At 40.6% G+C, this 14,249-nt stretch overlaps 1 protein-coding gene across 2 annotated transcripts in view; it reads right to left on the reverse strand.

The window, feature by feature from the left end:
- The window catches only part of pcdh11 (protocadherin 11), a 217,648-nt gene that overhangs the window by 115,945 nt on the left and 87,454 nt on the right, over positions 1-14,249 (reverse strand). For both annotated transcript variants that reach the window (XM_017689973.2, XM_017689970.2), the window contains exon 4: positions 8,466-8,525. In XM_017689973.2, coding sequence (XP_017545462.1) covers positions 8,466-8,525 — 60 coding nt within the window. The remainder of the gene's footprint in view (positions 1-8,465; positions 8,526-14,249) is intronic.

The raw sequence follows: 14,249 nt of genomic DNA on the forward strand, positions 1-14,249 counted from the left end.
ACTTTTTTGAGATTTAGTCAGTCAGTCAGTCAGTTTTGACATTCATTGTAAGAAATTAAATAAGCAAAGACTCACATCCTGATTTTGGAGAGGAAAGCTCAGGCCATGAACTGAGCTTCCTGAACTTAAACTCTGCTTCAAATTCTTACAAAACTAAAAGCAAAAAAGTGTGGTGTGGGAAAGTCATGCCACTGAAAAGTCTGTCAATGAGAATCTCACCACTCACTGAGCACCAGATATGGATATACTGCTGTGCTCCATCCCATGCGGGATTGTTTAAGCCTTGAATTAGCAAGGCAAGCTTAAAGCCGCCGCTAACTTTAGCCACATTCTTAAACAGGGCAGCTGTCATTTACTGTTGACAAACTGTTGACAGCTGTCATTTCCCGGCAGACATATAGCAGGTCTCTGTATTGTTAACAACTTAGCTCTGGTTGCTAACTGCTAACTGTCTAGCATTTACAGCCAGCTATCCTAGCATTAGCGTATCCTGCTGGCTAAAAATGTATGCACTCCATCTTTTTTTAAACAAAGAAGCTGAAGTAGTGCCAGGTCCACCAACAATCTCTCAAACATTATCTTCTCCGATGTCTCCCATAGCTGTACGGAACAGTTATATAGCTTGCTATAGTGCAACATTCACGTTTACAATGTTCTTATGCCTGTAACTAAGACTACTTATTAATAAGCAATTATAGACTTATGCAAGGCATTATGAGGTATTATCTAGGTCATGTAATGCTTCTTAAATGCCACTGACAATATAGTGTGTTGTGAACACTAGTTATAATGTATTATGATGACAATTCAGAATGCAGCTATAAACTGTTCAACTCATAACACGTTTCTTTGCCCTTAACAATAGTGTTATGAGCACTACTTATAATGCATTTTGATGACCATATATAACACAGCTATAAGGTTTCATTTTTACAAATATTTTTATAAAGCATTTTTATAAATATTCAGGGCCATGTTTAGAATGCCTTATGAAAGCATTATAACGTTGTGAATGTGTTAATGGATTCTCCCAGCCATGGGATTCCTAAAAAGTGTTCCATTGTTGGTCTTAGCTTTGGTGATTGTCTTGAAAATCATAACAAAGGAAGGGCTGCGCGACAGAATGTCAAGCCGCACAAATCACGTGCGCAAATGATTGATTAATTGCATGACAGTTGAAGGCAAACGTGTGATAGTGGTCTGCAGCCTATTCATTTGGAGCTAGTTGAAATTATGTAGATAGAGCTACAGCAGAGCTACAGAAATGAGCCACGTTGCGCATCTACCACTCTCCACTGTAATTGAAAACATAAACACGCCGGTTGAATACAGAGAGGCATGACGGCGCTGCATCATTTCCAGTCAATATGGAGGATCAGGTATGTATTATAGAAATGTGATCACTGGAGCGTTATCTTCTTGTCTCCTACTTCAATTACATTTCGAATCAATGCAGTACCCATGTCTCTTTTTTCATCCATTCCACGCATGTGTCTCTTTTCATTTAGCTAGTCTTTGTACTGTTTGTGAGCAGTAACTCATCTATAGAGTGAGTCCCGCAGAACGTACATCAAGGACTAGAGAGCTTGTCTGAGTACAAAGAGGAGAAAGCTGACACCGATGTCAACTCATCGCATTGCGTTGATGCATAATGAGGGGGATAAAGGACTGCTCGAAAAAGAACCGCATAGTAAAGAAGGCGAATAATGCCACGCTCATGAATGTCGTAATTAAAAGAAATATCTTATTTCCTTGCTCAAAAGGAATTGGAGCATTTGAAGGGTTTTTATTTAATCCGGCTCAAACGGGCACACGCGAAAAACAACAAGACTTTGCATCCAGCTCTGTCTAAATTAGACTCTGAGCTTCAGAAGGAAATTAGGTGAAGTTTTCCTCAGGAGTTCTTCTGAGAGCCATCAGAAACAAAGAAAGATGAGAGCATCATTAAACGGCGCAGGAGTTCGTCGTAATAACCCCTCGGAGCCTGTGCTCTTCCGCATACAACACAATCAGCAATTACCTAAGCCTAGGTAACCCAGGATTCTCTCACCTCCCACCACAAATTATCCAATGATGGCATAAAATGAGATTACGGCTAATGCGCTGATGTTATGCTAAAGGTAGCTTGTAGTATCAAGTGATGTTAAATGCAATAAGTAAGCAACGGCATAGAGTGAATCATTTGAATCCTAATGGCCAGTGTACTGTGAAATAATATCACGCTTTCTGGGAGCAAGAGCTTTCAAAAAATTAAGAGGTTAAGCTGCGCAGTGCAGAGGCTAATGCATGGAAAAAGCCTATGGACCCTAGCTGGAGCAAAATCCGGTGAGTACAATGACACCCCATTAACGGGATGGAGGACACGAGGAATGCCCATCTGAACAAATAGATTTCCAGGTGGATAACGCTGCGAGCCCCTGACTCCGGGATACCTGCACTCTGCCAAACACACTCATTTGACAAATGATTCCATATCAAAGGGCCGTGCACTGATTCAGGCTTAATTGATTGGACGGGAGACGTTGAAATCCCTGATTGGTTTAACTAAAGAGAGGCTGAGACATGCCATGGCTTCAGAGACAGCCTGGCAGCCTGAGTTGGGACGAGGAAAGAGAGGGGAAAAAAAGAAAAGGGGTATGGTTTTCCTGCCATCTACAAAGTCTGACTGATTAATATTGGAATATGTATGAAGAACGAGACAAATTAATCTTGTTCTGATGCAATAAATCATGCAATCTAGCAGGTTTACAGCTGTAATTCCAGGGGTTAGCATTCCTTTCATCTCTTCATTAGCAGGGTCAAACTGAAGCAGAGGACCTTCCGAGGGGCAAGTCTATAAATGTAGTGCACTGTGAGCAGGTCCTGCTTTAATATGGTTGTAAAAAAAAATAAAAAAATTAAAAAGCCCCTGTGCCAATTAAAGTGGAAGGGACAGACAGCACATTAACACTGCACATGTAATTAAGAGAGAAGAGAGGAGCCATGTATAGGCTTCAGAAAGGTGAAGAGACAGCTATCAGATAGCTAAACCCAAGCATGTGATAAGGAAAATGTGTTAAATTACTAAGTGTGAAAAAACCATATAGCTTTACACACGTAACAGATAATTGAAAGCGCAGACACTTGAAAGTGCATGAAAACTGATATTCAATATATAGTACTGTGCAAAAGTCAGCAAGCACCCCTTCATTTCTATAATTTGCAGTTAAAGTAATTGTTAAATTTAAGTCATTTATTTTTCAGCATCAAGGAAAGTCAAGTCTCAACAACAAAATGTAAACAAAGTTTTCAGTATTTAGTGTCCATTCTTTACCTTCATTGCAGCTTCTTTTCAGGAGACTCTGAAGTCTGCAGGTATATTTGTCATAAGTTCAGTTTTAAAGGTTGAATTTTCTGCTTCTCATGATCCAAATAATTACAGATTTAGAATCATAAATCCATAAAACATCACTACACATCTCACATGTCCAGCTAGTAAAACTTCTTTTTCGTCTATTTTCCTTTCCTCAGTAATGGCTTCTTGACTGCTATACATCCTTTCAGACCCATAGCACATAGTGGATTTCAGGTCTGAAGAGTGGAGCTTGATTTTTTTCTTCTCTCTCAAAGATAAAAGCAAAGGATCTAAAGACCACCGTTTTTGGTTTCCCAGGTTCTGTATGGTTGTTAGTCCCATATACGGCCCCATTTTCTCTATAACTTTTTTCATATTTTTTCCTATGACTTTCCCCTTCTTTATGCAAGTGGATTATTTCAAATCTAATATAGTATTTCATATCTAATTTACTCAGTAATATCTTTTTCTTTAAGATGCACATGAGAAGGAACATAGCAAGGCAGATAAAACTTGTTTGGGTACACTGTAAATAGTGGCTCATGAGATCTACCTCAAAAATGACTTCATGTGGTAACAAGCAATTGAACTAGTTTTATTCAACTTAAAAATACTATACTGTTTGAATCATTCATTCAAAGTTTATTTAGCTGGAATAAAACTAATTAATTTACTTGTTACCACATGAAGCAATTATTTCAGGTAGATCTGACGAGTCACTTTTTACAATGTAGTTACTTGTGGGAATGTTAGTGGCTCTTTAGAGTAAGTGATCGATTGGTATGTTTTTCAATATTAATATGAATTGCAGGTTCTGGTAAACAAGCTTTGTCACCAGCCTGGTACAATCTATTAAGGCAGGATAATGAGCCAGAAGTATTTATTTAAGTTACAGTTGCATTGGAAATGTGCATAACTGTTATTTATCTGTTTTACTGGCAAGAAAACAAGTTAAAATACAGATTCCAATGATCAAACATATAGTCTCTGATTATCATTTGGGCCAATATTTGGTCGACCCCTACTTTGAAGGGGAACAGAATGTCAGTGATATCTTTGGGAACTTTGCTTGAGAGGATTTACGATTGGAGGGATCAACAGTAGGGGCACAAAAGTAAAGAGTGGACAAAGTAAATCCCAATAGATTTGATAATAGACTAGGTTTTTGTGTTAAATAAATGTTTCCTGCATTTTTTAATGGTGAATTACTTGTACTTGGTCGTTTTCTGCACAGTACTCTATTGTGAAAAGGGCAGGTGCGGTTGATGTTTGCCTTATGAGCAGATGATGCACATTAGCCCACCATTAGACTCTTGAACAAATGGATATCCACAGAATTAGAATGAGTATACAAGGTTTTGGCTAGTATGTCAAATATGGCCGCTGTAGGGAGTTCCAATGATCAGCAATATTTCCATGGTGACATGGCTAGAGGCTGGAAAACATCCAGCAAGCTGCTTGTATAAACAAAGCAATTTAATGTGCGTTCTCTGAGAAATGCTTTCCATGGAGCAACCGTCTCGCTCCAGCAACTGCTCGCTTCCATCCAAATCAAGAGGAAACATCTGTCGCGATTCAAAGTGTTAGCTTGCTAGCTAACTAGCTAATTCATTATGAAAGGCGACAATGGCTGAGGCTTGCTGTCAGCTCGCTAAGTCGGACGCTCCAAATGATATGTTCATCATGGCCGAGAAGTGACCCATTCCACCGTCTCTTCCATTACTTCTACTGCTGTAAGTGTGAGTCATTCATTTCAAATTAGGCCACATTTTATGTCTTCTATATTACTACATTACATATTAGTTGACTGCATACATGTTCAACCTGAAGAATGAGTGCAGCCCCATAATGAGTCAACCAATGTTACGTACGTCCACAAAACCGGACAGATGGGCACACGCACATTCCAAGCAAACCACACACGCCCCCGCACACAATGCAACCTGCTGTATGGCTGACTGGCAGCGTGGTGTACCTTTTCTCTGTTTGACATGGACATGCCGTGCGCTCTGGTGACAGGCTCAGTGCAGCTCCGCACCCACAGGTCACAACTGACCTTTCGGATTGTGATTTTTTTCCAGCTCGGCTACATGTTTGTCTTGAAGATGTCCGCCAAAGCATCCCCAGGCACCACAACGGGGACTGTGGTGTGGGGGCAGGCATTTTGCTGCTTGTCTTCCAGGATCACGCCTACTCTCTCTGAATGGTGTATGCATGCAGACCCAGCCCCTACCCCCACCCACCCATCCCGCCAAAACCCAAAGCTTGCCGCCTTGAGTTTTACATGCTACGAAGCTTAATTGCTGCATGACTAGTCTCGTTGTTTAGGCGCTGGAGGGATTTCCATTTATTATCTCATATGAATCATTATTAAGATGTGCTTATTCACTGCTGGCTTCCCCCTCATTGGAAATGGCGTGTTTTTGAGCCTGAGAGAGAGAAAGGGAGTGCACCAGTGCACAGTCATGTAGTGTAGATTTCAAAGGGGAGGAAGAAGCAGAAAGTATCTGACATTATGAAGAGCACCACAATGGGCCACTATCAGAAGAAATGTGCCCGTGTTTGTTTCGGCCGGGGGAGGGGCGTACGTTGGTCCCAACAAGCTCGGGTGGCTGCTGATGCCAGGGTTCAGCATGCACCACACACAGTGAGGGAGGGGTCAAATCCTGCTCCATCTGCCATCTGATTTGTGGGCCCAACATGGGGGCTGGAGCTATGTGCTTCTTGAACAATTCAGTGGCAACGCTGAGGTTAAGCCTGGATGGAGTTCAAAAAGGCCTGGAATATCAGGCTGGGTCATCAGCCGAATCTCCTGGAGAGACGTGCCTGCTCTAATGTCGACCAAATGATCGCTTCCCTCAAGTTGGGAGCACTTCATCAGTGCTAAGCACCAAGGTGTGCCGCGCTTCACGTTCCAATAGAAGGGCCGAAATTGGGAGTCTCTCCATTTCCACCGTTGACCCTACTGTGAATAGCTTTGTCAGGGAATGAATTACTGAAGAGAGGACAAAACGCATAATGTAAGATATTATTGTGTAATTTAACAATGCCCGAGCCTCAGGGACTTTTCACAATCTAATGTATAGCCTTTGGAGTACAATCGCTATGGAAACCAAAGGCCCTGGGTGACCAAGTTGCCCACCCACACAGACAGCCGTTAATCATCTTCACTGCAATACTGGCACAGCAGAATTTGGCCAATGTGTCAAGCAGCAATTATGTATACTTAGTGTTGTCTCCACCCCCTCTGCTCCTCTCTTCCTGACTCTCTCTCTCTATCCCCCATCGCTTTCTCTTGCTCTCTCTCTCTTTCTCCTCTCTCCAGGGTATCTCTCGCTCTCCTCTATCTCTTCCTGCCTCTCTCCTCCTCTCCACTACTCCTGTTTTATATAATCACCACGCTTTTAAAGGCTCTCTGTTCATTAGCTCCCTTTCATCGAGGATGCATACAATACTGAGGAAGAAAATAGGAATGGTCTTAGTGCCACATAATAAGACATTCCTATTATATAAATCATATCCGACCATTTAGCCATTATACTTTCATTCTGGGCTGAGTGACACACCAAATTACTCCACCGCTCCATTGCTTTCTTTGCATATTGGTTTGTGCAGATCACAGACGCTAATGGAAAGCGACGAGACAGAGATTATGTTCTGCTGGTTGCAGTGAAACCGTTAACGCCATCACAAATCTGTGGCATCCCTTCATTACCTCAGTCCGGCTCGGTTGTTCCAAGGGGAGCTGACAGCAACATGGGAATTGCAATGCTGCCCATATTTCAAGGACAATGTATACGGACCTGGACGGCCTGCCGTTGACTCATAGCGCATCAGCACTGTACGGAAGGTGTCATTAGAGGTGATCTCGACAGGCGCAGCGCAGGCCCATGTGAAGGACAGGCCAGCAATTAGAGCCTGCTTCCGTGTCAAGCAGGCTCAGGACAAAGCTGATTGCCTTTTTCATATTGCGCTACAGCGAGCACCAGTGTCATTTCGTGTAACGCGCGAAGATATAAATAGTTTGCAGCTCGCAGCAGCAACCTCCCAGTCACTAAAGATGGCGGTCAGTGCATTAAGGTAGTACACTTAAGAAGGAGTTCGAGTTTGACCACTCAGTGACAGGCTGTCAGACATGCCACTTTCCTCCCTGGTTTTTCAGCAACTCCAGCTTAGTCTTTACTCTTGACCCTGCTAGTCAACCAGAAAAGGACATGAGCATTTTGACACATTTGGGGTTAGCGGACTGAAAATAGTGTGAGGTTTTGCAATCTAGCACATTAGCACGTTCGCATACAGAAAAGGCAAGAAGCTGAAGAAAAATTTGTGAAAGAGCCAAGGGAGCTGGATTTAAAAAGAAAAAAAAAAAACAAAAAAAAACAAAAAGAAGAAAAACAGGATGTGTGATTATTTCTGCTCTTCCCAGTAATGAGAATGTAACTGATTGTTGTTTCTGTTTTTCTGAATCCCAAGCCAACACGCATGAAATCACTGATAATCCTGTCGCTTGTAAGCTGAAATAGAGTGGTACAGTTCAAAATCTTATTTTCAACATTAGCATGAGATAAGACACTGCTGAGGAGACATATCTGAGGTAACAGATTAGAAAAGAAAGAATATCATGCCCCACTTCAGTGGCAAAGTCACTTGCAAGAGTGTAAGGAATTGCTGGAAAGAAAAGGCCAGCATCCTCAGCGTGAGGTTCAATGAAGAAATGTCAAAGATCACAGCAAAGATCAAGTGGATGAAGACAAGCATATGAATTTATGAACATACTCCCTGTTTTGATTATCAATGCATGCATCATTCGCAACCATGTTGCAGGTAAACCGTTATAGAAACACTTTACTCTGTCTCTGCTACCTAACATTGACAAAATAATGCCATAAACGTAATGGCTGTAATGACATCAAACATTATGGAATCTGTTATTACAGTTACTTGTAATGGTAACATGATGGTTCTATTACTGTTATATTACAGCATATGACAGTTGCTATGACGTTTATAGCAGTGTTAGGTCAATGTTATGAAGTAGGGTTCAAGTAAAGCGTTATCAGTGTTTCTCATTAATGAGCCACACTGAATACATAATGACATAAATGTAGAAATAAGCGGGATTATGACTCACCTTATGAGGGCAAGTAGTAGGAACTGCAGGAAATGTCTTGTCTGGGGTCTGGGTCTGGTTCTACAAGAGACCAAAAAAAAAAAGGTTAGCTAATTTCTTGCACTAAAGACTAAAAGCACTGCGATAAAGTTTTCAAACGCAGTGTTGTGTTTAGAGGAAACCAGATGACCTATTGCCCACACGTTAATTCTAAAGAATCAAAGAAGCCAAGTGAGTGAGTAAAGGTTAGGATCATTAATCTCTGGAGGTGGAATAAACCCTTAAGTGATGGTTACAGAGCGCCATTCGCTGCTTCTCCTGTTTTACCTCCCACATGAATGACTCCGCTAATAATTATAGCATTTCCGCACAACATATGCACCAAGTCCAAAACAGGAATTCATTAGGCAATTACCATTTTGTAAATACGCCTCTACATCAGACAGATACATGAAATACGACACTAAAAAGGTTACGCTTAGGTAAGCCAACAAGGCAACAACAGATGGTCCTGCTGTTTGTGATTATGCAGGATACAAGGCCTTTGCACAGCGACAAAGGCAGTAGAGGGAAAAAACGACCATCTTTAAAGTGACCTCATGCGAGGGGGGAAAAAAAAAAGTAGCACTCATGACAGGGAATGAGGGCCCCACAAACTTCTCCCCCAACTACCTCTGGGAGGCCCAGTTGATTCCAAGCAGGTGCCGCCAGTCATTTCCTCATATCCAATTATCTTCCCGTGGTACAACTAATGCACCTTGACACTATTAATGGCTTCCTTATGGTATCACCGAGAGAGATGAAACATTGAACTGTCCGGGCTTCAACATCTATATTTCATTACCACTTAGAGGAGTCAGCGTGAAGTGTGGGGAACTTAGCTTCACACTCACAGCCTCATAAAACCAAAGGCCCTCCACAGCAGTCCTCAATAGCCCTTGCTCAACAAGGGGCTTTTTGTCCCTGTGTCTGCGATGGCCAGACTACGAGAAAGCACAGGAATGATAATCCGGCTTATTAATTTCTATGCAGCTGACCAATTATTGCCCCGCACCTCCGCTTCTCCATATGTTTCCCCGAGGCAGCAGCTTTCTCTTTAATGAGCCTGTTTTAAACAATACCTGATATTGTAACCCGAGCAGCGCTGACATAGGTAGTCAAGAAGGCGAGGCTAATAACGTACACCTTCCCTTGGTCGCAAGGGCAGCTCAGAGGACGTGTTTATTTAAGAGAGCCGCTGTCAGCATCATGCGCGCTGACCTGGGCCTGCTCTGCGCTTGCAGAACGAAAACCTCTGTTTAGCTCAAGGGGTTCTATTAGTCTGGGTACATTGGAAAAAGCTAAATTATTACATGAACCAATTTGGTCCTCCGGGTTACTTTTGGCAATGGTTGCTCTCATGTAAAAACGTTTTACTCATTTGAAAATGATGTGCACATCTGAATCAAGTAAGATCAACACATCATTACACTACTAAGGCCTGCTAGGTTACCCATTTCCCAGGACAGAAAGCATATATTTCATGTAAAATTTCACAGAATCACACACACACACACACACACACACACACACACACACACACACACACACACACACACACACATATATATATATATATATATATATATAGGCATTTAATGTGTTCACCATTTGTTTTATTACAGCTTCCATTCTGCTTTCAGTTTATAATGAGAACTACAGGGGTATTTTTTCCACAAATCTAAAGTTCAGTCTTAGAAGTTGGTTGCATTTTCTGCTTCTCATGCTCCAAGTTATCCCGAACATATTCAATGATGTTGAGCTCTGGACTCTTTGGTGGTGTGTCCTGTTGTCTAAACACCATCAGCTTATTTGCTTGAATTGCAAATTTACTTCTCTTTGTCTATTTAATTTTCTCAGTAATGCCTTTTTGACAGATACACATCCTTGCAGAGCCACAGCATTGAGTTGTCTTCTCACAGTGGTACAGTTTATCTGATCAGATCTTAGGCAGTTGCTAGGAATTTCATTTTCTCTACACTCCTTAATGATTTTTTGAGCTCCAATTTTGGAAAGCCTTGTTAATTCACTTAGCTTCCATTGACTTCAATCTTCTTTATTCAAGCGGATTCTTTTATATCTAATCTCCCCAGAAATATCCCCTGGAAAAAAATTATTATTGTACGTAATGGCCGGTTCGACTGGACAATAAAGAAAAGAAAAGCAGTCTCTGACTTTTACACAGCGATGCATGATTCCAACTCTTTTGCTGCATGATACTGCATTTATAAAGCCTTCATGTTCTTTTATAATTCACTAATAAAGTGGATGCTAGATTATGATTATGATCCTCACCACTGACACCTCTCTGGTGGAAGAATTCATGATAATATGTTACTTTTCCATTGCATATTTTTGAGCACCCCATGGGTAATTACTCCATATGACAGGTACAGTGAGTAGAGCCCATTAAACGTGTTCTATATGTTTAAATAATACATGATCCCATTAAAATATGACACGGGCAAAAACACACATGCAGGCCTGCTGAGACACATACACACACAAACACACACACACACACACACACACACACACACACACACACACACACACACACACACACACACACACATAATTCTCAGTGAAGTTTCATTCAGCTGCAGGTACACAGGCACCATTATCGGGGCCAGTGCTGACCTGGTGTGTTCAGTGTCATGCCCTCTGTCTGATATGCAGTGAAATTATATGCTGCTGTGAAAAGCTCGGGCGATGCAAATTCTAACTAGGCGGGTCAAAGCTGACATCTCCAGCAGTCGGCTGTTATCTCGAAGAGCTGTTAGCACTGCAAAGCTGGTGAAAATGGAAGAACTGTGTTGGTGTGTAGGTCTGACTTATTTATTTATTTCCTTTCTATTTTTGAGTGGATAGGGTATTTCCATTCTTGTCACCTCCCTCCATTATTTATGCAGTGTCTGTAAAACTTGTAAAAACAGGCAACGTTGCAGGAGGTTCAACATGTAATCAAGTAAACAGAAAACCGAGCACCTCAGTATACAATAGCACTTTAACCCTGGACCATATGTGGGCTCATACTGACTGATAGCTACAGAACTTGCATACAATACACTGTTGAAAATAAAGGTGCCAAAAAACGTTCAAAAGATTGTGCGTTAGAGAAAGAACAGTTTTAAGAACTCTTTTAAAGTTAAAAAAAAATCCCTCATAATGTATTTCATTTAGGAAGATCCCATAAATTGGTTAAGAACCTTTATAATAATAATAATAATAATACTTTTATTTTATAAAGCGCCTTTCAAGAGACCCAAGGACACTGTACAATACAAAAAAAGTAAAACAGATAATACATTAAGATTTATAACAATATATAAAATAAACTAAGAAAAAAAAAATATATATATAAAATAACAACAATAAAAATAAAACAATAATAAAAGACTTAACTAAAATAAATAGAAGTTCGAGAGAAATTCTCACTCAAATGCTAGCTGGAAGAGATAGGTTTTAAGACCGGCTTTAAAACATGATAGAGATGATGATGTACGGAGCTGTAGTGGAAGCCCATTCCAGAGTTTTGGGCCAGCAACACCAAACGCTCTATCACCTAGAGTACGGAATTTTGTAGAAGGCACAATTAGGAGATGAGAGTAAGAGGAGCGTAAAGTGCGAGTTGGAACATACATCTGAAGTAGATTACCCAAATAAGTGGGGGCAAGATCATGGAGAGATTTAAAAACAGTTACCAGTATTTTATACTATGTTATGTGAAGATTCATTATGGCTTCATTAAGCCTTCATTAAACTGACAGTTCATTAAGGGTTTTCACACCTCATTAAGGTTCTTCAATCTCAGAAATCTCTTTTTCAAACATGGTTCTTAAGGGAACCAACAGTGGTTCTACAGCAACTTTATTTTTAAGAGTGCATTAACTTACATTTATTCAATGATACTTTTATACTTTTATACTTAAGTTTGTGAGGAAAGTAATCTGGTCTTTCCACAGTCCCAATTTAATATGATCTCTTTTTTGGGGGGGGCTGGATGCTGTTTGGTAGGTACAGCTGATGGACTGCTTTGTTGTCCAGCTCTCCAGGAGTGAAGTGAATGTGTTACTGCAGGGAAAGCTGCAAATATGCAGGACAGTGGGCATCCAGGACCAGGCTTGGGAAACATTGTACTAGGCTACTTTAACTCTTACATGTTTCATTATTTCTTTGTAGTAACATCTTAATACAACTTTTTGTTTAGACTCCTCCACCCACCTCTGCTTACATATTAAGTACTAATTCTGCTAAAATAAGTGAATTAGATAAACCAGGAGAGGTTAATGTTTAATGTTATTTATAAGAGATTTGAGTGGCCAGATCATAGAGGATCAAATATGCATATCCAATTACTCAAATAGCCACAAATTGCTCAGATCCATAGCCTCATCAGAGTTATATGACTGGCACCACACTCAACAACAATAACAACACTGAGCACAACTGCATCTAGATAGATAGATAGATAGATAGATAGATAGATAGATAGATAGATAGATAGATAGATAGATAGATAACCACAAGTGTTAACCACTTCAGTAACAGTAGCCCCCCAGGTCAAACTGATCTGCACACTTAAAACTGATGGTTCTTCAAGGGTTCTATAGTAAAGAAAACTATTCTAAATAGAACCATGAGCATTTAAAGAATCCTCTGCATGCTTAAAGGCCTCTTTGCATCATGAGGGTTCTTCCGATTGATGGATGATGATTAATGAAAAATATGTCATATATGGTACTATTTGGAACCTATTTGAAGAAAAGGTTCTATATAGCACCAAAAAGTCTGACATTGTAATAGTAAAAGAACCCTTTGTTGGTGCTATATAGAACTTTTTTTTTCAAATAGGTTCCAAATAGTACCATATATGGCATATTTTTCATTAATCCGAAGAACTCCAAAGAACCCGTTAGTCATGCAAAGGGCTCAGTGAGTGTTCATTGTTCTATATAGATCTATTTTCCTTACTAAAGAACCCTTGAAGAGCCATCATTTGTAAGTATGCAGGTCCAATGGGGCTTTAGTTTGATATTCCCCTTCAAATACTTCATGATCATCACTGAATAATAGGTTACTGAATAATAAGTGTGATTAAGAACTGAACAATACTCCTGCAGTATTAGGGATTATTATCATCAACTTTTCATGATGTCCTAAGCTGACAAATTTCTTTGTGTTAGCTGGACTCATTGGACTTTTTTTTTTTTAGTATTTCCACAGAGACAGACTGAACAGAATCATAATGTCTGTGCCAGCTGTGCTGAAACTGACTGATGCTCAGTGTGCCACAGCTACAAAGGGGGGTGCTGCTGGTGGAAATGACAGCTTCCCACAAGTGCACCAGGACATGGAGGCTCACTGCTCCTGGCGTGCTCATTTGCAAAGCAGTGTGAAGCCCTTTTTTTGAGGCAGCGCTAGAGTGCCGAGAAAAGTCTCAATTAAAGCTTTGTAATAAGACAGAGTTAGAGACAGGTACAAGCCTCAGTCCTGAATTGCTAGTACAGTCACATCTGGCCCTGTACAGCATCTCTACAGTAGCTGATGTTGGCCAAGCAATTCTCACATTACCGAACCGACCCCAACCCCTGTTATATTGATTTTTGAAGCAGTGCTCCATAAGGAACCAAATGAATAAAATAAAAGCTAAAAATTCTCTCATTAACACAACCACATCGCATGAGCTTCACAGGGATGTATAGAAATACACTGAAAATGGGGAACCAAATTATATGCTTGGGCTAGCACTTCAGACTGCGCAAT

This window comes from Pygocentrus nattereri, chromosome 8, assembly GCF_015220715.1.
Source record: "Pygocentrus nattereri isolate fPygNat1 chromosome 8, fPygNat1.pri, whole genome shotgun sequence".
Taxonomy (NCBI): Eukaryota; Metazoa; Chordata; class Actinopteri; order Characiformes; family Serrasalmidae; genus Pygocentrus; species Pygocentrus nattereri.